At 36.5% G+C, this 25,394-nt stretch overlaps 1 protein-coding gene across 1 annotated transcript in view; it reads right to left on the bottom strand.

Annotated features, from left to right (window-relative positions):
* The window catches only part of LOC148954426 (testis-expressed protein 2), a 74,874-nt gene extending 56,558 nt beyond the window's left edge, over positions 1 to 18,316 (bottom strand). Inside the window, exons 1-2 of the mRNA XM_089086491.1 lie at positions 18,154 to 18,316; positions 2,820 to 3,940 (exon numbers count right to left, since the gene is read on the bottom strand). Of these exons, the coding sequence (XP_088942617.1) occupies positions 2,820 to 3,940; positions 18,154 to 18,238 (1,206 nt within the window). The 5' untranslated portion in view covers positions 18,239 to 18,316. The remainder of the gene's footprint in view (positions 1 to 2,819; positions 3,941 to 18,153) is intronic.
* Positions 18,317 to 25,394: the final 7,078 nt, after the last annotated feature.

Genomic DNA, 25,394 nt, shown 5'->3' with positions numbered 1-25,394 from the left:
CACCCATCATTCCCCCAAACACATCCAATCAGAATTTTGAGATAGCCATTTTGTTCAGCGTAGGCTAGTTGATTTCCAGATAGAAAATATGTTTTTAGGAGGACACTCCCCCACAACCCTCAGGGCAAAGGTTTTAAGTTATGCCCTGGGGGCATATAAGGATTTATAAGAAGGCGTTGTTTGGAAATTTAAAGGGCTAGTTCCCTTCTTAATAGTAGAAAGCGATTTGACGGCACCCAGCCCCTCCTCCACGCCCAGTTTTCCCCCAAACCCATCCAATTAAAATTTTGAGGCAGCCATTTTGTTCAGCATAGATGATTTTTAGATAGAAAATATATTTTTGAGGAGGACACTCCCCAACAACCCTCAGGGTAAGGGTTTTAAGTTATGTCCTGGGCTATATAAGGTTTTTATAAAAGGTGTTGTCATAGAAACTTCAAAAGTGGCTCATTTGATTGGAAATTCAAAGGGCTAGTGCCCTTTTTGATATTCGAAAGTGATTGGAGAGCAACTATCCCCCCCCCACGTCCATCATTCACCCAAACACATCCAATCAAAATTTTGAGATAGCCATTTTGTTTAGCGTAGGCTAGTTGATTTCCAGATAGAAAAAATGTTTTTGAGAAGGACAATCCCCCACAACTCTCAGGGCAAGGGTTTTAAGTTATACCCTGGGCGCATATAAGGTTGCTATAGAAGGCGTTGTCGTAGAAACTTCAAAAAAGGCTAATTCGATTGGAAATTCAAAGGCTAGTGCCCTTTTTAATAGTCGAAAGTGATTAGTAATATTTTTTGCTGTTGTCGTTGTTTAGACCAGGGCACTTCGTATCGAAGGAGTTGTCGTGGGAACTTCCAAAGGGGCTCATTCAGTTGAAAATAGAAAGAACTGATGCCCGTTTTAATAGTCGTAAGTGATTGGAGGGCAACTAATCCCCCTTTCACTCCCACCCTCCCATTGGCCCATTACGTTTAAAAACTAAATGTTGCCTTAAGATTAAATCAAAATGCACTGTGGTAATGCTAATGCCCAATAAGGCATCTCAGTAGTATCCCAAGAACAACTGAGGGTATTATGCTCAAACTTTCGAGGCTACTTCTGCTCTTAAAATTTAACCAAATAAAAATAGTGTCAGTGTATTCAAGCTGTCAAACAAAGTAAACAGATTTTTTTGCAAATGGTATCAATTTTTCCATTTCAGGTCAACTAGAGGAGGTTTGAAACTAAATTAAACAGTACTATTTGTTTCCAGATTTTTAAATAATGCATGTTTTTAAAAATTGCTGAAAATTTTTCTCCAGCATACAAATAGCAGGCCAAACTATAAAGTCTTAAAAAAACGAAAATATTTAAAGTATTATTTTCTTTTTCCCTGAAAAGACCATGTCAATATAAAACGAACAGAAATTAATTAAAAAAAACTTTTTCCACAAAATAAATTTTTCAAAGAAAAGTAAAGAACTCCATTAAACAAAAAATGAGCAAAAATAAAATCAAATGATCTACCAAGCTCCAAACTACTACAAATCAGCATCGATAAATAAATGAAACCCAAAACGAACAGAAATTACAATAAATAACCGAGTCAAACTCAAAACGAGCAGAAATTAACATAAGTTGGGCGCAAAACCCCCATGCCTTCCCAAGGCCAGAACAAAATTTGCACTTTGCGGAAGAAATACACATGAATGTGCATTGTTAGTCTAATATACACATACTGACATTTAGTAATCAAAATGTTAATATTATTTGATTTATTAAAGTTATAAAAGTAATAACATTGATATTTTTTTCAGGAGATCTGTTCATGTAAGTGTACAAAGAAAAATTTATATAGTTGAGGAGTTTTAAATTCAAAATTTGTGTCCATCTAAATTGCCACATTTTTCTTAGAGAAAGAGAATTCAAAAAGGGCTGGAATTTCCATCCTACATTCAAATTGGACACAAATGAACCCTCTTAAAAATTGAGGCCTAAAACTGGACTTTTTTGTTTTATAGCCTCTACCTAAGAAAATTATCTCACACTCCCTTACCCTTCCAATGGTCGAACTTATTTACACTTACGCTACTAGACACAAACATAAAGAAAACAGACAAAAAAAAGATGCAAAGGTGAAAAATTATATAGGCTAAAGGATTTTGGTTATTTCTCTGTGAATGGAATGTTTAACCAAAAGACAAATATTAAAAACGTAAAAAATGATGTATCATCGGGGCCAGGATATTATTTGGGTCACATAGACTAACAGATTTACTGGCCCCTTTAGATAGACCATTGGCTATTCTATCAAAATATTGGAAAAATATATAAGGAACGCAAATTTCAGACCAAACATCAAATCAGGGACCAATATACTCTTGTGAGTTTCTTTACTTAAGGCGGGGTTTTATTTTAAATATAATAAATTATTGGGCTGCACAAAATTTGCAACATTTAATCCACTTCATGATTAAAGACATTGGGTTAAGAAATTATTAATAGGCTCCTCAAACTTGGAAGCTCCAAGACTCCAGCATTTACTAGCCTATTGCGTAATGCAGCAATGGACATTATACTTGCTTTCATATTAAAACTCCTTCTCTGTATACAAGGAGGAGCTTTCAAACCTCCAAAGGAAGGAACCCTCAAATCTCCAAGACTGCAGCCTTTACTAGCCTATTGGGTAATACGACAATGGAGATTATACTTGCCTTCATATTAAAACTCCTCTGCATAACAGGAGGAGCTGTCGAATCTCCAAAGGAAGGGCCCTTCAAATCTCCAAGACTTCAGCCTTTACTAGCCTATTGGGTAATACGACAACAAATAATATACTTGCCTTCATATTAAAACTCCTCCTCTGTATAAAGGAAGGAGTCTTCAAATCTTCTCCATACTCCTGTATTCTCTTTAACTTGAAGCTAGGTTTAGGAACCAGTAGAGTTAAGGAAGAATTTCTAAGCTTCACATAGACTGGATTCAACATCCCACTTCTAAACAAACTAGAATCGTATTCACCACGCAGTTCAAAAAACCAATCTTCACACCCTTCTTCTTCCCTATATTCTAAAATTGGAGTAAATGGTTCTTTCACAGCCTCAAATTTTATATTCTTAGTCCTATTTGGTTCATAATTAAAAAGAATGACCACTGATACCAATGAGCCAGCAATTAGACCAGATAAAAAAGGTGGAAGCATCAAAATAAAACTAAAAACAACAACAAAAAATAGATAATATGATTTAGAACCGTCATGAACAGTATGGAGATACTCTGCTACGTTACCAACAAAATTTTGCAAAACCACATTTTCTGTCTCTTCAGGCACATTAAGGGGAATTGAAACTGGCCATGCGTGACCAGGCACTTGAACCCAGTCATCAGAAACTTCATCCTCCACTGCATCTTTAAACTCCACTTCTTCTTTCTTGTCATCTTTTTCATCAGCTTCAAGGCCGGTCTCTACCTCTGGTAGATCCGTTTCTGGATCGTCTGCGAGTAGTCCTTGAATAGCTGAAGGACCAATTTTCAATCTACGTTTCTTAAGGTCTTCTAAACTAGGTAACTGAGCCACTTTTTCTCTTATAGAGCTTAAATAAGATTCCTTAGGGCTGCTATTTGATTCTTGATAAGAAATGTCGGGATTTTCTTCAATGCTCATTTGCTCTATTGGTTCTGAAGACAAGTTCTCAGGACTGGAAAGGTCGGGTAAGTCCTTCAAATTTTTAGAAGATAAACTTTTAATCCACTTATCAGATTTATATTCGGTGATTTTATCTTCAACTGTTTTAACGATCTTTCCTTTTATGTCAAGAAGAAGTCCAGTTTTCTGTTCTTGGCTTTCATTTGAAGCATCTGAACTTTTCTTCCGTATTCTAAACCTGTCACTAAATCTTGTCCTTAATGGTGAGTTTGGAATAGAACTGGATCCAACTGAATCCCAATCCTCATAGTCAGGCTCTGAAAAAAAAAATTAATGACATATTTATTTTTTTAAGCAAGACTTGGGGAGTTTTGTCGTAGAAACTACAAAAAGGGCTCATTTGAATGTAAATTGAAAGGGCTAGTGCCCTTTTTAATAGTCGAAAGTGAATGGAGAGCAACTGATCCGCCCTCATGCCCACCATTTCCCCAAACACGTTTAATCAAAGCTTAGAGATAGCCATTTTGTTCAATGTAGTTGAAAGTTCTGCAAATTATGTATTTGGTAGGATGACCAACCCCCCAGAAACCCCAGGGCAAAGATTGTAAGTTATTTCCTGGGGTCATATAAGGTTTTTGTAGATAGCGTTGTTGCAGAAGCTTCAAAAGAGGCTCATTCAATTGGAAATTGAGAGGGCTAGTGCCCTTCTTAATAGTCGAAAGTGATTGGAGGGTAACTAAACCCCCTCTTACGCCCACCATTTCCCCAAACACATCCAATTAAAATTTTCAGGTTGCCATTTTGTTCAACGTAGTTGAAACTTCTGGAAATTAAGTTTTTGAGGATGACACTCCGAGGGGTTATAAGTTATGCTCTGGGGGCATATAAGGTTCTTATTGAAAGCTTCATCATAGAAACTTGAAAAAGCACTCATTCGATTGGAAATTCAAACGGCTAGTGCCCTTTTTAATAGTTGAAAGTGATTAGAGGGCAACTAACCCCCTCTCCTGCCCACCTTTTTCCCAAACACATCCAATCAAAATTTTCAGATAGCCATTTTGTTCAACATAGTTGAAAGTTTTGGAAATTAGGTCTTTGAGCAGGACATTTCCTCATATCTTCAGGGCAAAGGTTATAAGTTATGCCTTGGGGCATATTAGGTTTTTATTGAAAGCTTTGCCGTAGAAACTTGAAAAAGGGCTCAATTGATTGGAAATTCAAAGGGCTAGCGCCCTTTCTAATAGTCAAAAGCAATTGAAGGGCAAATAACCCCCCCCCCCCCCAAACACATCCAATCAAAAAATTTAGATAGTCCTTTTGTTTAATGTAGTTGAAAATCTTGGAGATTAGGTCTTTGACAGTGAACCCCCCTCCCTAAACAGCCCTCGGGGCAAGGGTTTTAAGTCATGCCCAGGGGGCATATAAGGTTTTTATGGAGAGCGTTGTCATAGAAACTTCAAAAGGGCTTGTTTGATTGGAAATTAAAATGGCTAGTGCTCTTTTTAATAGTTGAAAATGATTGGAGGGCAACTAACCTTGAAAGTTCTGGAAATTATGTCTTTGAGGATGACAACCCCCCGCCCCCACAGCCCTCAAGGCCAGGGTTGTAAGTTATGCCCTGGGGGCATATAAGGTTTTCATAGAAAGTGAGGTTGTAAAAACTTCAAAAAGGACTCATTCGATTGGAAATTGAAAGGGCTAGCGCCCTTTTTAGCAGTCGAAAGTGATTGAAGGCCAACTAATCCCCCCCTCTCACAACCACCGTTTCCCCAAACACATCCAATCAAAGTTTTGAGATAGCAATTTTGTTCAACGTAATTGAAAGTTCTGGAAATTATATTTTTGCGGATGATTAACCCCCCATAGCCCCCAGGACAAAGGTTGTAAGTTATGCCCTGGGGGAATTTAAGGTTTGTATAGAGAGCTTTGTCTTAGAAATTTCTAAAGGGGCTCATTCAATTTGAAATTAAGAAGGCTAGTGCCCTTTTTAATAGTCGAAAGTAATTAGAGGGTAACTAACCCACCTCTCAAGCTCACCATTTCCCCAAACACATCTAATCAAAATTTTGAGATAGTCATTTTGTTGAACGTAGTTAAAAGTTCTGGGAATTAGTTCTTTGAGGATGACAGCGCCCCCCCCCCTACAGCCCTCAGGGCTAAGGTTGTAAGTTATGCCGTGGGGGCATATAATGTTTTTGTAGAAAGCGTTGTTGTAAAAATTTCAAAAAAGGCTCATTTGATTGAAAATTGAAAGGGCTATTGCACTTTTTGCTAGTCAAAAGTATTTGGAGGGAGAATCCCCCCCCCCCCTACGCCCCTCATTTCCCCAAACATTTCCGATCATTATTTTGATATGGCCATTTTGTTCACTGTAGTTGAAAGGTCTGGAAGTTATGGCTTTGAGGATGACAATCCTCCACCATAGCCCTCAAGACAGGGATTGTAAGTTATGCCTTTGGGACATATAAGGTTTTTATAGACAGTTTTGTTGTAGAAGCTTCAAAAAGTGGCTCATTTGATGGGAAATTGGGAAGACTAGTGCCCTTTTGTATTGGTAGAAAGTGATCAAAGGGCAAACTCCCCCCCCTCCCACACCCATAATTTCCCCAAACACTTCCAATCAAAATTTTGAGATAGCCATTTTGTTCAACATATCAGAACAGTCTGGAAATTATGTCTTTGAGGATAAAAAATCCCAGCCCTCAGGGATGGGTTTCATTTATTAAAATAAATAAAAGTCAAACTCAAAACGAGCAGAAATTAATATTAGTAGGGTTCTAAGCCCTAAGCTGTCCAAAAGTCAGAAAATTATTCGTACTTAAATGAAAAAAATCGTGTAAAATTTATCAATTTTCTGATTTTTTAACATCAAAATTTAAATTAGACTTTAAGGAATACTTAACAGTATATGCATGTTACATTTATATTTCAAAGGTTTTTTCAGTAAGTTCATTTGAATTTTTTCAGTAAAGTACAAATTATATTCTGGCTTGTAGAAAGCTTGGGGTTTAGAATCCTACTCATATTAATTTCTACTCGTTTTGAGTTTAACTCTTATTTATTTTAATTTCTGTTTGTTTTTGGTTTCATTTATTTATTGATACTGATTTGGGGTAGTTGTATTCTTGGTTGATTATTTGATTCTTATTTATTTTAATTTCTGTTTGTTTTGGTTTTCGTTTATTTATTTATACTGATTTGGGGTAGTTGTATTCTTGGTAGATTATTTGATTCTATTTTTGTTCATTTTGGTTTAATAGAGTTTTTTACTTTTTTTTAAAAAACTTATTTTGTTGAAAGTTTTTTTTAATTAATTATGAGAAAAAGGTTTTTCAACTCCAACAGCATGAGTCCTATCTTCACCCCCCCCCCTCCCTGAATGACGAAAATCTTGATCTTCCCTGATGTTAGAGGAAAGAGCTAGCAAACTTCCTTGCCATCAATGCTGTCCTGTTTGGAGCAGTCCTTCTGTGTTAACTATCCAGTTAGAAAGCCTCAGCCCGCTTGAGGAAGGTCTTGACAGTAATTAATAAGGCATGTCCCCAGTAAAATTTCTACATCGTGCCTCTTTCTCCTTACCTTAATGGCAAGTACAAACACTTTGGATACATAAATTTCAAAGAGATTATTTGTCAGCTAAGGACACAGTTTATATAATTAGCAGTATGATCTTTCCCTATCTCACCCATTATAAAAACCCGGACCGAAGTGCGAGTGCTCCAGAGAACGTATAAACATAAGCGACATTAGATCTTTTCACGGTTAGACAAAGTATAATCACCTACGGAACCAGTACTCACAAAACCACTTGGCCGGCTCACCAATAATTGGACAATAAGTGCACAAACAAGTGGGAGGAGCTTTTTGTTCGCACCAAGAATAAAGAGCCAGAAATCATCTGCGGTAAACTTACTGGATAATTATATAAACTGTGGCTAAGGATTATAAATCCTGGTGTGCTTACAAGATAGCAAGAAATGGGGCAACAATGATTCTGCAATCGCCAACTGAATCAGTGGAGTCCTCTAGGTTATTATTGGTTCCTTGCAAACTTTGTCCAAAGAGGTACAGGAAGTATGTTAATAGGTGCTACAATGACCAATCATTCATTGTTTCAGTCCCTGGTAAATATGTTGATTGCTCCTGTATGCAATTGAATTCTTTGTTCAAAAAAAAAGGATCATCCAGGGCCCTGCTGGCACATCAAATTGACTGATATTGGTGGCATTTCAAATTTTGTTATATGTAAATCTGCTTCTTGTTTAGCCACTCTGCTTTCAATCTTTCTCTAGATTCTGTTTATTGTGAAGTAATTATTTTCGTTTTGTAATGTGATAAGCCACTGGAATATATTATTTATGGTGCCAATCAATACCCAGAGGAAGAATTATCATTTATAGTGTTTATTATCTTTCCTGTTTATAGGGAAATGTGTATCCATTTTTTTCATTTATATTTAGTAATATGACAAGCTTACAGGACTGACTATATTACAAGAAATAAAAATTAAAAGAAATAAAATATCACCATTGAGACCAGAGTTGAAACTTAACCATAATATATTGAAAAAATGCAATCATGCTAAAAACACAGACACATAAAGCACTACAGCTAAATGTCGAAATATTCTCTTTTTTTATTAATCCTAATTTAATGCAGTGATAATTTTGTATCCAGTTTCCATAACTTGGTATCTTTTACTTATCAGTTTACAATTTTTACTTAACAGTTTATTGAATTTATTCAGCTGCAGCCATTTCGAAATTCAGAGCATTGCTTACTCAAGCCAAATTTTTGTCAATCCAAAACATATTTCAATGCCATAGCCTATAAATGCCCCAAAACTCTTTACTCAATTTTTTCTTGATATCTTGTTTCCGGAATGATGTCTCCAAGATCGACCATGAGAAAAGAGCAAATCTATACGAGGAGTTGCAGGTCAGGAGTACACAGGGCAAAGCTGATTTGGTTATCCATGGGATCTCAATAGTTCCAAAAACGGTCAGATTTGTGCAGCCCAACCGGCAGCAATGGTTCATAGAATGATACACCCTGCAATGTAACCAGTGCAAATAGTCAGTTAAATGGTAACATTTTTCAGAGTATACTGTTCACAAGTAATAATAGTAGTGAGGCAAACCAAGAGATTTCTGTGTCTTCTAGCAGACTTAGTGTTGATGCTGACAATAGCTATTGCAAGAATATTGCTGGGCTTAGTGTTATTTTTAGTAATGTTGACTAAATAACTTCGAAATTTCAAGAGATCAGATGTGTCCATTCTGCAAATGAGGCAGATATTTATTGTTTTGTGGAATCAAACCAAAGCAAACTCCCTACCCCAGACTGACACCCAGATACAGATTGATGACCAACCTTTCCATGGATGGAAATAGAGGAATTGCCATATAAGTATGCGATGGGATCCAGATAGGTATAGTTGATGTTAAGTTACATTATGAACCATGGGTAGAACAAACTTGGATATCTATTAACCTACCTGGAGGTCCCATTGTACTCGGTTGTCTTTACAGGAGTTCTACTTCAACAATTATGGAGGACTTACTTTTGGATATACATTGGTCTATTGATAGTGTTCCCCAAAAAATAAGAGTTTATTCATACTTGGTGACTTTAACTTACCTGCGATTGAATGGGCTGAGGGATACGGCCACACAAGCAATATGATACTGCTTAGAGGAACACTCGCTATTCCAGGCGGTGACATTTCCAACAAGATTTCTAGAAGGAAAGAATCCTTCACTCCTTGATCTTGTCTCAATAAATGATCCTGAGTCACTCCTTAGCATAGAATCACAACTCCCAATTGGAAATAGTGAACACATTGCAATGAAATGCTGATTTCAACTGTCCCCACAGACATCAGACCTAACTAAACATATGTGTACAAACTATAATCAAATCAGGCATGAAATCAGTCAGTGTGATTGGTCATTCATTGAATTTATGGAAGTAGAAGACATGTGGAAGATAATGAAAAATGTGTTGTTGGACACTGTTCATAAAAACACAACTATCATGTGGAGAGGCAAACCAAGAACACTCCCCTTTATGACCAGAGAAATGAATATTGCCAGGAACAAGAAAAAGAAACTGTCGAAGCTCATAAACCAGAGCCCACATAGGACTGGCTGGCTACCTAATTAAGTTAAAAGCTGCAAGGAACAAAGTTCCAGCACTGTTGATAAAATTGATAGAGAATTACAAGAAGGTCATTGAAGCAGCCTCAAAAACCAATCCCAAGAAGTTCTGGAAATACGCCTTTGCACATAAGCCTGGTAGGCACATGGTTCATGAGCTGATTTGTAATGGAATCCAGTCAAATGACCCCCAAAACTCTCTTGATGCCCTGAATCACCAGTTTATGTCAGTATTCACACCTGCCGACACTGCCCCCTCCCAACCCCACCACACTACATAATTAACACTCAAATGTCTCAAATAATAGTGGATATGGCTGGGTTGAAATCTTGCCTTAAAAAACTTAATCCAAATAAGTCTGTTGGGCCAAATGGCATTCATCCACGACTCATAAAAGAAACTCTCGCCTAATTAGTACTGCTACTCTCAAGGCTCTTCCAAAAGTCTATTGATGCCAAAGTCATACCATTGGACTGAAAAGTTGCCCATATCTTGCCAATACATAAAGGAGGTGATAGGATCAAAGCTCCCAATTATTGGCCAATCAGTATTACCTCTACTGTTGGGAAAATCCTAGAAGGCATTGTAAATACTGCTGTTCTCAAACATTTGGCCACAAATAACCTTCTATCAAAACACCAACAGGGATTCCGACCAGGTAGATCAGTTGAAACAAATCTGATTGACTCATACAATGATATAACTGAGCTCCTTGACCAAAGTGTCCCAATTGATATGGTTCTGCTAGACTCTGCTAAAGCCTTTAATAAAGTCTGTCTTCAAAGGCTCCAATTGCAACTGAAGGCAATTGGTATTGGAGAGGGTATGGTGGACTGGATTATGTCTTTCAATTCTGAAATAGTAGAGACCTTAAGTAGAGTGCCTCAAGGAACCGTTTTAGGACCTATACTTTCCAATATCTACATTAACAACGCTCCAAAAAACTTGACTAATAAACTAAGCCTATATGCTGATGATACTTACTGGTCCCATTGACACACAGCAGGGTGTAGCCTCAATAATGTAAGACCTAGATTGCTCTTGCAAATGGGCTAATATAAGGAGACTTGAGTTTAATGTTAAAAAGTGTAAGATTCTCCAATTTGGGAAGAAATAGCTCATGATGGCAATAATCAATGTCATCAAATTCTGGGGAGAGACAACCGATTTTCAAGAGTACCTCAGATAGAGATTTGGGAGTTGTTGTGGCTGAAGACCTCAAAGTCAACTGTCAAACCCATGCCAAGTTTGTCAGCTTGCACACTTTTTGTGTGAAATGCATTCTTTTTTACCTCAGAGGGGAAGTGGGAGAGTGAAAATCACTCTTTTTGGGTCTTATATTTCATTCAATTTAAAAATCATTAGTTGGTAACTTCATCGGAAGTGTAATTAACCCAAGGAACAGGGTTACTAACTTGCACACTTTTCATTTGAAATGTAGTCTTTTATACCTCAGAGGTAATATGCAAACTTTGGCAGCCATGCGCATGCAAATTCTTTGACTTGCACTCTTTTTGAGCAAAAATCCCTCTTTTTTACCGTGATTTGCACTCTTTTTGGACAACAGCTGTTGGTAACCCTGACCCATGCTGTAGTGACAGGGGCTCATTGATTCTTGGTATCATCAAGCACACAATCACTAGTAGATCCCCAGCAATAGTTACTAAACTCTATAAAAGCCTGGTGAGACCTAGATTGGAGTATGGAATGTGTGTTGCCATGCCAATTAATAAAACAAACCAGATGGCTCTTGACTCTGTTCAAAGACGGGTGACAAAATATGTAAAGTATAGATGTATAGATGTTGACTGCAGAGCCTGAAGCTACCAACTCTGACATACCGTCAACACAGTGGGGATATGATAATGACCTATAGGTTGCTCCAGTCTGAAAACAAGGATATATTAGGACCTGCCGAGTCATCAAGTACCAGAGGTCATTCAGCAAAGCTGTTCTGCAAGCATGCCAAGACAAGAAAAGAAACAATTTCTTCTACAATTGAATCATAAGTCTGTGGAACAGTCTAAGCAAGAGGACAGCAGGATCTAGAACAATCAATAGCTTCAAATGAAATCTCAACAAGGAAATTTGTTATATAAGACAGTCGAATGCAACTTTAAATGAATATTTTGACCCTATATCAAAGGGCTGTCCTCAGCAAAACAAATGAAAAAAGAAAAACAAAGAATATAAAAGAGCTAACATTAAAATACAATCTTTAAAACGAAAATATTTTCTCAAAACAGTCCTAGCATCATTACTTCAGGGAAGTTCAACCAGGCCTCTTTCCTGAGGTAATGATGCTAGGACTATTTTGAGAAAATATTTTAGTTTTAAAAATTGTATTTTGATGTGAACAAAACGAACAAAGTGGTGCAAACAAAATGAACAAAGACAGTGTAAGCCTTGTGTATGAATACTATAAACCCGATTTTGAATGCTGTATGTCTACAGACATAGATGACTACATCTATGTAGTCATCTATGTAGTCAAACATAGATGACTACAGTTTTTGTAACAAGTCTGTGCAATACAGAGCCAAAACATTGATTTTTTTTATTCCAGGATTAGATGTGTATTAGAGATTTATTTTATATGTACACTAGTCTAATTTTGAAATATCATAAGAAACATGTTACAATAGAATACTAGACTTGGAATTATATGCAATAAGACTTGGAATTATTCTGTATTTTTGCTTTTGCTTTATGGGACCTGCTTATTTCAATGCTATCTATTAATATAAAGCAGCAAACCCACTACCATATCAATTTAATAAAAATTCATAAATATTTCAATGAATCACCCATAGTAAAGTTTAGCACAACAAATTTAATTGTACAGAGTCAAAATCTGTTCAAAATTTGTGTGCAAATGAATAGCACAATACACAGGGCTGTTAGAATGGTGGTTGGTGCAACTATAAGATTGAGCATCCTTTGCTGGGATGGGAGGTGGAGGGGGGATAAGTTCCACAGCATTAGCACAGAAGCCTGCTGAAAAAAGCCAAATGTATATGAAATTCCCCTTAGTCCATGCAATAGCTTTTCTAAACTATACTACTGCTGCCTCCAGCAACTCATTGCTGATAATTTTTGTAAAAGCTTGATCATCAGTACTTAGTTTTATATTTATTTCATCTGTGTTTATTGTTTATTATGTAAAGTGTAATATTTTGAATTTAACCTAGTAGCATCTTTGATAAATGGTAAATTTTCTTAAGTAGTGCTCAAATAAATTATTGCACCCCCCAATAAAAATGCTGGCACTATGCCCCTCTTTATCAGTATTTGACAATTAATATGTCTTTGGTAGATGGCATTGATGGCGTTTAACTACAAATATGGATTATTTGAAAATGGAAAATGTAGTTGAATACATGTTTATTTTTCAGAATTTTGCCAAAAAAAATTGTACAATAGTTAAAAAGAAGAGAGTTTAAAGGTTCTCCCCCTGCAAAATATGTTAACTATGACTATTCTGCATATTATGAAGTAAGAATTGCTTTCTTAATATGTTTCCTTATATACTGGACTAACCCTACACTTACACCTAATTTGTAGCCTCTTCTTCTTCTACTTTTCAATTCTCTCTGAATGCTGATAAATACAAGTCCCTTTATTTTCATGGTTGCTTAGATAAAATATCTAATAATAAGTTGAAAACTAAATCAAAAGCAGTTTAATCAAAAGTTTAAATCAAAATCATGTTTAAATTTAAATTAAATTTTATATTTAAATCAAAAGCAAATGTAACAATAAAAAGCAGGCAAAAATATACTTCATCAAGTTAGTATACTTAAATTCCTCATTTTATACTATTTCCAAATGCTGTAATTGCTTTTCTGACAATGTAGAGTACTGATTTAGTGATTGCTGTGAAAAGAAACATGAAACTAAAACAAATATGCTAAACAAATAAAAGCAGTGCCATTAGACTCCTTATTTTACACTGTTTTCCAAATATCATGTTGCTTTCCTAACAATGCACTCCCACATCCCTGTTGGCCCCAGTTAAAGCCATAATAACATGTATTGTTGTTGTACAATTTAGTTTATAACTGTGTATATTTGTAATACAACTGTGTATACAAATATTATTTTGAATTGCAGTAATACTGTGGAATTATTTATCTTCTGAAGGAATTGTCTTAAGAAAATAAAAGTAAAACTGTTATATTTCTTATCTTAGATTATTCATAATAATATGTTATTTTCTGAGAGTATAACCCCTTAACCCAACTGATTTTCTTATACAAAGCACTAGAGTTTGTACAAAACAAAAAGAAAACATAAAACAATAGAATTCTTCTTTTATAATATGTAGCATGCTTCTTTTAATCAGATAATTATGTTTCCTTCCATTGTTAGGCCTATCTAAATTTTTAAACCCTTTTAAAGACTAATTTTTATATAATATTAAATCAGTCAATTGGACATCTGGAAGCCTACACAGGAGCTATGTGATCTTGCAGTGGATTTTTCCTTTTTTCCATTGCTTAGCTATAATGAAAGTGAACATATAATTTGATGTTGAGATAAAATTATACAGCTACTACTACTAATAGTTCACTGTATCACCAAGCCACCTGAGGCTAACACAGCTAGGCTACCCACATTCCTCCTCCATCCCAATCTATTCAAAGCCTCCCTCTTTACACCCTCCCAAGAAATTCCTATTCACCTAAAATCTATCCTTACAATCCCTCCTCATTTAGAAATGACCTGCTTTTTGTTTGGCCCTAGATGGGTGGCTGGCAACCAACATTTTTGGCAAGCTATGATTGGACTTTAGGGCAAGGATATCATTGCTTTTTTCTTTCAGTTCTTTTAATATACACCTAGGGCTTTATCTGGGACCATCATAGGGGTGTGGGGGGGGGGGGGGTCTGCATTGACAGAAAAGCAACCAAGATATTTGGAAATAGTGTAAAATAATGAATTGAACAGTAGGCTAGCTGGTGAATTTTTTGTTGTTCATATTATTGACTTATGAACTAAGTGAATATACCATTCAATGCCTTTTTTATGCTCTTTCCAAATGTAATGATCATTTTTGTCAGAAATAAATTTTAACAACACCTCTAAATATACCAATTCAGTGTATACATTTGCACATTAGGGGGGGGGGGGTAATGTTTAAATTGAACTCTTATTTACATCAGCAATAAAATTTATCCCCCCCCCCTTAATGTGCAAATGTATACCCTGAATTGGTATATATAAAGGTGGGGGTAAAATTCATTTTATTGAGAGGGCTATGGTTGGGAGTTTATACTTTCACTGTCCACTCCAAATTATTGCACAAAACTACAACTGAGGAAAAATTCCAGTTATTCTTTTGTTCAAGTTTGACCTTTTGATCAATTTGAGTGAAATGAATATGTAAAAATTCTGATCCAATGTCAAGGGGGTTAAAGGGTTGAATATGTTTTGGCATAGCCAAAACATATTCACTTTAGTCGTAACTCAATAATATGATTTGGTAAATATTTACCATGAATTTTACCCCCACCCCTATAGCCTATACCAATTCAGTGTATACATTTGCACATTAGGGGGGTGAGGGTAAGAGGGGTCCATATCCAGATAGTCAAGAGGCATTGGATATATAATATTTTTTTTCTCTACATTACTGGGGGGCAACTGCCCCTTCCCCTTGACCCCCCCCCCCAAACAAAGCCCCTGCTTGAGGGGGTTCCCACTTTCCTCCATCTGTTGTATGTCTCAGAATGCCAAATAGGCTGCATAGCCAAAACATATTCACTTTAGTCATAACTCAATGATATGATTTGGTAGGCTAAATATTTTCCAAGAATTTTACCCCCACCCCTATATACCAATTCAGGGTATATATTTGCATATTAGGGGGGTGGGGGTAAAGTTTGAACATACCTCTCATTTACATCAGAGAAGACACAGGCTTTTTTGTTTTAGGGTAAGACACCCAGTAGTCGGACACTTTAATCACTTTGAAAACTTTTTGACATTTAAACTACTCTAATTACTGTATTATATCACCTAGAAACTTAATTTTTGTACCATTAAAATTATTTTCCTTTTGTGAACAAGTAGGTTACTAATTCAAATAGTTTTGCTTGTACAGCGCCTCCTAATTTTGAATTTACTAACAAGTAACAATTTTGCCTAAAGTTGGACATACAAAGCGCTCATTGTAAATAGTTATGATGCAATATTGCTTATTTCTGTCCAGCAAACTCCCTATTTTCGGCCAGTAGCAATGAAACTGGTTTTCCCAGTTTTGTTTTCTATATGCTGTAATCTCAGCCAAGCTAATTTCAAAATAGCTGCAGTTTGTAAATCACCATTTTGTAAATGAAAAATTAAATTTTAAAGGTTTATTACAAATTTGTATAACAAATTTGATTTTCAGAGAAGATAATAATTCAGATTGGAATTATTGAGAAAAGTGAATATCCTTGTTATTGAATGTGGGCATGTGCAGATCAAGGATTTTTTTGGGGGGGAGTGGGGGGGGGCAAAATAGGTGGATCCAATAAAAAAAGATTATGGGGTGCAAAATAGGTTGATCTGATAAATGTGCATCAGGAGTAAGTTTAATAAACGCAATCTTGAGTTAATTAAGTAAATTCTGCCCTTTTTTCTGTTTTTTAAAAATATAACAATAATTTTCGCTGGTAATTTATTCTTTCCCCCACCCCTATAGCTACCAATTAATGGTATCTATATGTCACGGTGGGGGGTGGGGTTAATTTTCTGTCTGTTCCCCTGAGTGTGTACGGTTAATCTTTCTCCCCACCCCCCTAAGAGGCAAAATTATAACCGTTTTTGGTATATATAGGGGGGGGGGGGCTAAAATAAATTTCCAACAAAAATGATTACTATATTCTTAAAGAGCATAAAAAAGAGCATAGTTTACTTAATTAACTCAAGTTTGCATTAATTAAACTTACTCCTGATGCAAGTTTATCAGATCAACCTACGTTATGCCCTGTAATTTTTTTTTACAGAATCCACCTATTTTGCCCCCCCCCAAAAAAAAAATCCTTGATCCGCACCTGCCCACATTAAATAACAAGGATAATCACTTTTCTCAATAATTCCAATCTGAATTATTATCTTCTCTGAAAATCAAATTTAAATAACAAATTTCTTATATTAATAAACCTTTTACAATTTAATGTTTTGTTTGCCAAATCATGAATTAGCAAGTTCTGTCTATAGGCCAAGCAACAAGCAGACAAAAACCCATCTCATGACGGTTGACAAAAGTGGATAACAGGAAATCAATGAACGAAACAAAGCAATATTGCGTAATAACTATATACATGAGCAATTCCTATATGTCCGTCTATAAGAAGATTTGACACTTCTTAGTAAATTTAAAAATAGGAAGCACTGTACAAGCAAAACTATTTGAATTATAAACCTACTTGTTCAAAAATTCTTCAGAAATTTATTGGTACAAAAATTAAGTTTCTAGGTGGTATAATACAGTAATTAGAGTAGTTTAAATGTCAAAAAGTTTTTAAAGTGATTAATGCATTGCAGGTGGCCGGAATTAGAGACTTTTGGCTGGGAATAGGACAATGATTCATTCCTATCAAAGATTCTGTCCGAGAATAGGCAGGTGGCCAACTACTGGGTGTCTTACCCTATATGATTTTTTCATATGAATATCATTTCACAATAAGGAGCCCTTTCCTGGAATTGGACTTGTGTTTTGTTTTCTAGGTGCAGTGACAATATCTGCCATCTTAAAAAAAACAAAAAAAAATTAGTTAATACTTGAGAAATAGGCCTACTGATTGCTCCCTTTTGGACTCAGTTGACTGACGGAATTAATTACACAAAAGATAAAAAATTTTGTGAAGATTTATTTTCCCAAGACTGTACAGAAACATATTATGAAAGTTTCTGACAAAAATGATTATTATATTTGTAAAGAGCATAAAAAAGGCATCATGTGGTATATTCACTTTAATCAAAACTCAATAATATGATTTGGTAAATATTTACCACAAATTTTACCCCCACCCTATATACCAATTCAGGGTATCCTATTTGCACATTTGGGGGGTGGGGGTAAAGTTTAAACATACCTCCAATTTACATCAGAAATAAAATTTGTCCCCACCCCCTCCCCCTACTGTGCTAATATATACCCTGAATTGGTATATATAGAAGTGGGGGTAAAATTCATTTCCAACAAAAATGATTGTTAGCCTATAGCCTATTCAGAAAGAGCATAAAAAAGGCAACAAGTGGTATATTCACTTTATTTGTAAGTCAATAATATGATTTGTTAAATATTTACCAGCAGTTCTGTAGGCCTAACCTACTATAATATTAGGCCATTGCCCTTTTTTTGAGCCAGAATAAATTCTACCTGGAGTTTTATGTTCTTCAAGCAAGTCACTTAATGGGTGATCTATTTCTGAGATTTCTTCATTTTTGGATTTGAAGTGAAACATTTTTAGATTCAATCTAATTGAAAAGACAATCAAGGCGTGCGTCCTGTCTTGAATTACATATAATTAGCTTTTTTCTGAGTTTTGATTCATTCTTCTTCTTTTTGACTTTAATGGGAGTATTTGAGCCAATGTTGTCATCAATGGATACCAAAAACTTGCGATGGTCGAGTGAAAAACCGGTATTTCACAGTATCCTTCCTACCAAACCGCAGTATAATTTGTGGTAAATTAATATGTATTATTATTAAGAGGGATGGACCCACTAACAGTGGGGCGAGGCTCAGTGTGTAGAAGTTAATACGTAGCGACTAGTTTCATCAAAAAACTGTTCAAGGAGGCACACTTGTGCCTCTATAAAGAGGCGACCCACCACAATGTTAAGCGATTTCAGGTCCTAGAGGCCGCAGAGAGACGGCGGTGATCGCATTTTGTAGCCCAAGTTCAAACTAAGAAACGTGCAAAATTTCATCCTCCTCCGACTTTATCTTCATGGGGTAAACTGGGCCGGAAGTTTCGACCCTCTCACCACAGCCCCCCCCCCTTTAACGTTGTCCGGTTGGGCTAAAATTTAAAGGTTAAGCTTTCCTGGGGCCCGGGATCTTATCCTCGAAATTTCAGCTCAATCCGATCACTCCTTCCCTGTTTTCAAAAAAACAAATATAGCCACTTAAAGTTCATTTCTCTTTTTTTTTCTTGTTATCCACGCCTAGAGGCCACAGTTGGCAACTGATCCGGGTGAATGAGGACTCATTCGAAGAGGAATTCGACCTGTTATGGCCTTTTGATATTTTCAGACCGAAAAAATTATCCCCCGAATTTACATATACGAAAAACCTCGTTTTCCTATAAGAGCCCGCTATAAGCGGGCTCTTATCGTTTTCCTCTAAGAGCCCGCGAAAACGCGGGCTCGTTTTCCTATAAGAGCCCGCAAGCTGTCAAATCAGCTAACAGTTAGTCAAGCAATAATAAGTAATAAACTGTACAAAAACGTGCAGAAATTATTTGAAAAAAACTACCTTTTCTAAAGAGTTAAAGAGGCTGAGTTACAAGGTCGAACCTTAAAACGTACAGGGATTAGGAGGCACAGTTAGGGGGCTGCCGCCCCCAAACCCCCGCTTTCGCAGCCTTTAAATAAAAAAATAAAAAAAAATTTAAACTGAAGGTAAGGAGCGACATTAAATCTTAAAACGAACAGGAATTATTCCGTATATGAAAGGGGCTGTGCCCTCCTCAACGCCTCGCTCTTTACGCTAAAGTTTGACTTTCTCACAACTCTTTTTTTTTAACAATAAAAACTTTAGCGTAAAGAGCGAGGTGTTGAGTAGGGCACAGCCCCTTTCATATACGGAATAATTTCTGTTCGTTTTAAGATTTAATGTCGCTCCTTACTTTCAGTTTAAAAAACTTTTTTTTTATTTAAAGGCTGCGAAAGCGGGGGTTTGGGGGCGGCAGCCCCCCAACTCTGCCTCCTAATCCCTGTGCGTTTTAAGGTTCGACCTTGTAACTCAGCCTCTTTAACTCTTTAGAAAACGTAGTTTTTTTCAAATAATTATTTTTAAGAAATTCAAATTTTCTTGTAAATTTTCTTGGGAATGGATACAAAAGTATTTTTTTTTAAGTGATAAATTTGAGACTGAAATTTGGGAAAGAAAGAGAGAGAAGAACAAGGAAAAGCGACATTTCCCATATCCCCCCATACACGAAAGGATAAATAGTCCTCAATCATAGATCTATAGCTTTTTCCGGCACTCTCGTCCTTTCCGACACTATATCCAAAAATGTTGAGCATACTGTTGTTTTTCCCCATTTTTCTAGTTTCTGATCCTCTGAATTACCAGTCTTGAAAACAAAAAGGGGTCAGATGCACTAGTTTACACTCACTGTTTTCCGCCTCATTGTTTTAAGAAAATGGACAGTCTAACGTATTCCAAAAGATGAGAAAGCTAGATTTAAAAGTTTTTTTGCAAAATGACATTCCCGACCCGAATGCTGATATTTTGCCTCCCCCTTTTTAATTCTATATCCTTTGCACCACAAAAGCAGTTTTACGCAACTTAATTTCTTGAAACATATTTCAGAAAAGTAAATGATAAGAATAACATAATTTGTAGTGATAGTTTTCTACAAATTTCACCATTTCGAGAAACATTATTTACTTGCTTTAAAAAATACTCAGCATGTTTTAGATTTTTGATTTTTCAGCATATTTTCACCCCCTCCCTCGCCCCAAAGCAAAGAATGTACTGACACCCTTGTGTGCAATTACAAGTGTCCGAGACATAAGTTTATGCAACTTTTTTATTGAAGCACCCCCTCCTTTTCCAAAGATTGATTCTATCACCAAGACATCCTTAGTTAAAAGAATTAATGTATAGATCAATAATAAACGTTGAAAATGTTTGAAGACGTGAGAACTAGGCTTGAAAACATTGCATCTCGCTCTATGTACACCTACTGGATTTATGGTGACTTTTAATGATAATCATTTTATTAAAGGTATACAAACGCTAAAAGGAATAATTCGTATTGGAAGACAGAGGTTACTTGGTATCAGACAGTGTAACATATTCGTGAAGACCTACATTGGCCTTACTATACAAAATATTTTGATTCATGGCAATGCAGTTATTCGAGGTTGCTTTAGACTTTACTTTAAGGACATGTCGAACAAGTCCCAGTTCTAGCTCCCCCTTGTCATGGCTCTAACTACCTTTTAGCTGACGTTCCAGACTGTGTTCGGCTTTTAATGTCAATGAAAGATTTATTGAACTAAGATGATGTTGCACGTCGGTTTTGACTTCCTTTTAAAACCAAAAAGGCGTTCAGTAATTACATTTGATACTGATAATGCAAATAGGATTGTATTAATTTTGAGACGTTTATAAACATTAATACTCCCGCAGAAGGTTTCAAAAAACGGATATTGAACCAGTACACCACTATTTCAAAGCAGTTTAAATTTTAAAGACTCAAAACTCAGATAAAGTTACATTTGATATGGACTGTAATTTTTAATCCATCTTTGCCTTATTTCATATACCAGAGTCATAGTAATCAAAGAATTGTTGAAGATTTGGAGCTCTTGGCTCGTAACTAGAACTTGGGGCCAGAGAATGGAGGAAGCAATAGATCTTTGCATAGAAGTGAAAACAATCTAGAATTTGTTTGATGTTAACATGTGAGGGATCTTCAAGAAAGCCCCAACGCAACGTATGAGCATTCGACCACTAGAGAATACGGCTTGCAGTTTTCAAATGAAAGCCAACAGGTGGGAGCCAAAGCAATGAATCTGTGTTGTTCAGTCTGAGGGAAGACCTAAAAATTCTTTCCTATGTGTATCTTGTCATTTTACACTGCGTTAGCAATGATTGTGAACAATCTTGTAGAAAAATCCCCGACTCTTGGATTTTGTTTACTAACGTGACATGCGACCAGGGCGCATATATGGCAGGTAAATTTCACAGCTGTAACCCACTGATAATTTTCTTCAACAAGCCTCTTCACTAAGTGATTTATTCCTATCATAGCATTGGCGGTGCAAGCCTCAATCCAGTTCTGTAAGAGAACGCCCGTCCTTTTAAAATCATCCCTCACTCCCAGCAAATGAATGAAATACTAGATGCTGGTCCATCATTACCCTTTGCCAGTGCAAGTAAATCTACATGTTAATTCATTATGACATCACAGAAAATGACACAACCAGAGTTGTTTGGCTACAGTTAGTTTGGTTTTATTGTCAATATACACTAATAAAAGGTTAGTTTTTAGGTTATTACGAAGCTTTTCATTAAAATGTGGTGCCAGGCCTGTTGAGCAATGCTGGTTGCTTTTGTTCCACTCAAACTGACACGGCACTAAAAATTCAGGCCTGGCATACTTTTCACGAACTTCAGCAAAAGGTCAGAAAGTGAATAGCCTAGATCATGTTCAACCAGAAATGTGACAAGCCTTGTTACTAAAGCAGCAATTCCTTCATTTTTGGAATTGCCAAAAAAGTAATGAGCAAGTGGCAGAGTCTGGGAAGAAGAAGCTATCCATTTTTCTTCATTTGCCCCATGCAATAAAGGTTACAGATGGGCTGCCTAGTGGGAACAGGAAACTGCCTAGGCTACAGTAAGAAATTAATGATTTGTAATCCCTTTTTATTGACCTAACAAAATCATTCAACTTGATCTGCCATGATACCCTTACCCGCAAGCGACTGAAAAATTTTAATGTTGATGTATATTTGATAAGAATAGTTACTAATTTTCTTTCAGGTAGAAGTACCAAAAAAACTAAGTACAAATCAGCCTATTCTGATCACCAGCTAATCTACTTTGGAATTCCCCAGGGAACAATTTTAGGCCCTTTACTTTTTTTTGGTTATGGTAAATGAGTTGACCAATGATGAGGTGGATCGCTTGAAGTTCGTTGATGATTTATCAGCGTTGGCGCTGGGTGAAGCGAATGTTTCAAGTGAGACAGATAGAATCATGTCAGGTTTGTCACGCCAAAAGGATGAGGAGGACAAAACGGTTGGCAATCACAAAATATCGCTCGTATTAACTGTTTGGTCTTTGAGAGACAACTCATCTCTTACTCGGCAAAATGTTTCAGGTTGTACCGTCAAGGACAACAAACAAATGATCTGAAGAAGGGAAAACATATTCTGTTTTTAAAACTCCTTACACGTCATGGTGTCCTGACACCCCCTTTCTGTTATGTCCCTTACGTTTATCCGACTGCTGGTAGAACATGCTTGTCCCGTTTGGCATTACGACCTGACTTCAGATAAGAAAGACTGCCTGGAAAGGATTCAATACAAAGCTCTTATGGTAATTTTTTTAATCCCCCAAAGTCCCTCATTGTCCCTTTTAATAACCGTTTTTCCTTACAACTCTTTCGGCAAGTCGAGGTGAATTACGTTTGGGCTCTGGGGGGAGTGTCATCCTCAAAGACCTAATTTCCAGAACTTCAACTACATTGAACAAAATGGCTGTCTGAAAATTTTTATTGGATGTGTTTGGGGAGATTGTGGGCGTGAGAGGAGGGATAGTTACCCTCCAATCCCTTTCAAATACTAAAACAGGCACTAACCCTCTCAATTTCCAATTGAATGAGCCCCTTTTGAATTTTCTACGACAACACTATCTATAAAAACCTTATATACCCCGCAGGGCATAACTTACAACCTTTGCCCTTGGGGCTCTGGGGGTTTTTCATCCTCAAATGCATGCAGAATTTCCAGAACTTTCAACTACGCTAAACAAAAAGGGCTGTCTCTAAATTTTGATTGAATATGTTTGGGCAAATGGTGGGCGTGAGGTGGGGGGATTAGTTGCTCTCTATTCACTTTCGACTATTAAAAAGGGCACTAGCCCTTTTTATTTCCAATCAAATGAGCCCTTTTTTTAGTTTCTACAACATCACTTTCTATAAAAACCTTATATGCTCCCAGGGCAGGCCTGACAACCCTTGTCCTGAGGGCTGTGGGGGGGGGGGGTGTTGTCAACCTCAAAGACATAATTTCCAGAACTTTCAGCTACGTTGAAAAAATTGATATCTCAAAATTTTGATTGTATGTGTTTGGGGAAATGGTGGGCGTGAGAGAGGGTTAGTTGCCCTCCAATCATTTTCAACTATTAAAAAAGGCACTAGCCATTTAAATTTCCAATCGAACGAGCCATTTTTGAATTTTCTACGATAACGCTTTCTATAAGAACCTTACATGCCCCCTGGGTATAACTTGCAACCCTTGCCCTGAGGGTTGTGGGGAGGGGTTGTCATCCTTAAAGACTTAATTTCCAGAACTTTCAACTACGTTGAACAAAATGGCTATCTTAAAATTTTGATTGGATGTGTTTGGGGAAAAGGTGGGCGTGAGAGTAGGGTTAGTTGCCCTTCAATCACTTTCTACTATTAAACAGGGCACTAGCCCTTTGAATTTCCAATCGAATTAGCCCTTTTTCAAGTTTCCAAGACAAAGTTTTCAATAAAAACCTTATATGCCCCCAGGGCATAACTTATTACCATTGCCCTAAAGACTTTGGGGGGAGTGTCCTTCTCAAATGTATAATTTCCAGAACTTTCGACTGCGTTGATCAAAATAGCTGTCTAAACATTTTGATTGGATCTGTTTGGGGAAATGGTGGGCGTGGAAGGGGTGTTATTTGCCTTCCAATCACTTTCGACTATTAAAAAGGGCACTAGCCATTTTAATTTCCAATCTAATGAGCCCTTTTTGAAGTTTCTACGACAACACTTTTTATAAAAACCTTATATGCCCCCAGGGCATAACTTACAACCCTTACCCTGAGGGCGCGGGGAGGTTGCCATCCTCAAAGACCTAATTTCCAGAACTTTCAACTGCGTTGAACAAAATGGCCATCTCAAATTTTTGATTGGATGTGTTTGAGGAAAAGGTGGGCGTGAGAGGGGGTTAAAAAGGGCACTTGCCTTTTCAATTTACAATCGAATGACCCCTTTTCGAAGTTTGTACGACAGCTCCTTCGATAGGAAGCGCCCTAGTCTAAAGGGAAAAAAATAATACATTGTGCCAACATCGTTCTTTACTTAGGCAGCGCTATTGCGCTGCCTATGACAATAATTGTCACTGATCTGCATGACCGTGTAAGGCTTCCTTTGGGACCTCTGAAACTTTGCATTTACGTCTCAATTGATTGAATAATATGCAGTAAGAAATAAGATTAAAAGTAAACAACTGATAATTTTCAAGATTTTCGAAAGGTTCTTCTGCAGAATGAGTGTTAGCCTACGTTTGAATACAGCCTTGAATTCTGGATCAAATAGTATTTTTATTTCTTAACCATGGTTCGGTATTCCAAATTGTATACAGATTTGCAAGAATTTTCTTTTGCTATATACTAAACAATCAAAAGTGGAGGGATACTCCCCAAAAGAAGCAAGATAGGATAGCCTGAAACTACCCATTTCTTTCATTCCAGTATACAATTCGTTCTGCTTTGCAGTGTCTGTACACCTTTACCATATTAATGGTTGAAAATTAATCTCGTTCAGGCACTAGGCTGATATGTAAAATATTTACTCTTGCAAGCACTTTTTTACTCTCTTTACTCTTGCAAATATAAATGTTTTTACTTTTATAAATTTAGTAAATTACATAACATTATTATTCTGATTACTAAATATAAGT

The sequence above is a fragment of the Artemia sp. Qi Xiang Cuo genome, chromosome 3, assembly GCF_049724085.1.
Source record: "Artemia sp. Qi Xiang Cuo chromosome 3, ASM4972408v1, whole genome shotgun sequence".
Lineage (NCBI taxonomy): Eukaryota > Metazoa > Arthropoda > Branchiopoda > Anostraca > Artemiidae > Artemia > Artemia sp. Qi Xiang Cuo.
The sequence above is the reverse complement of the archived record's forward strand: the minus strand, read 5'-3'. Positions and strand labels throughout refer to the sequence as shown.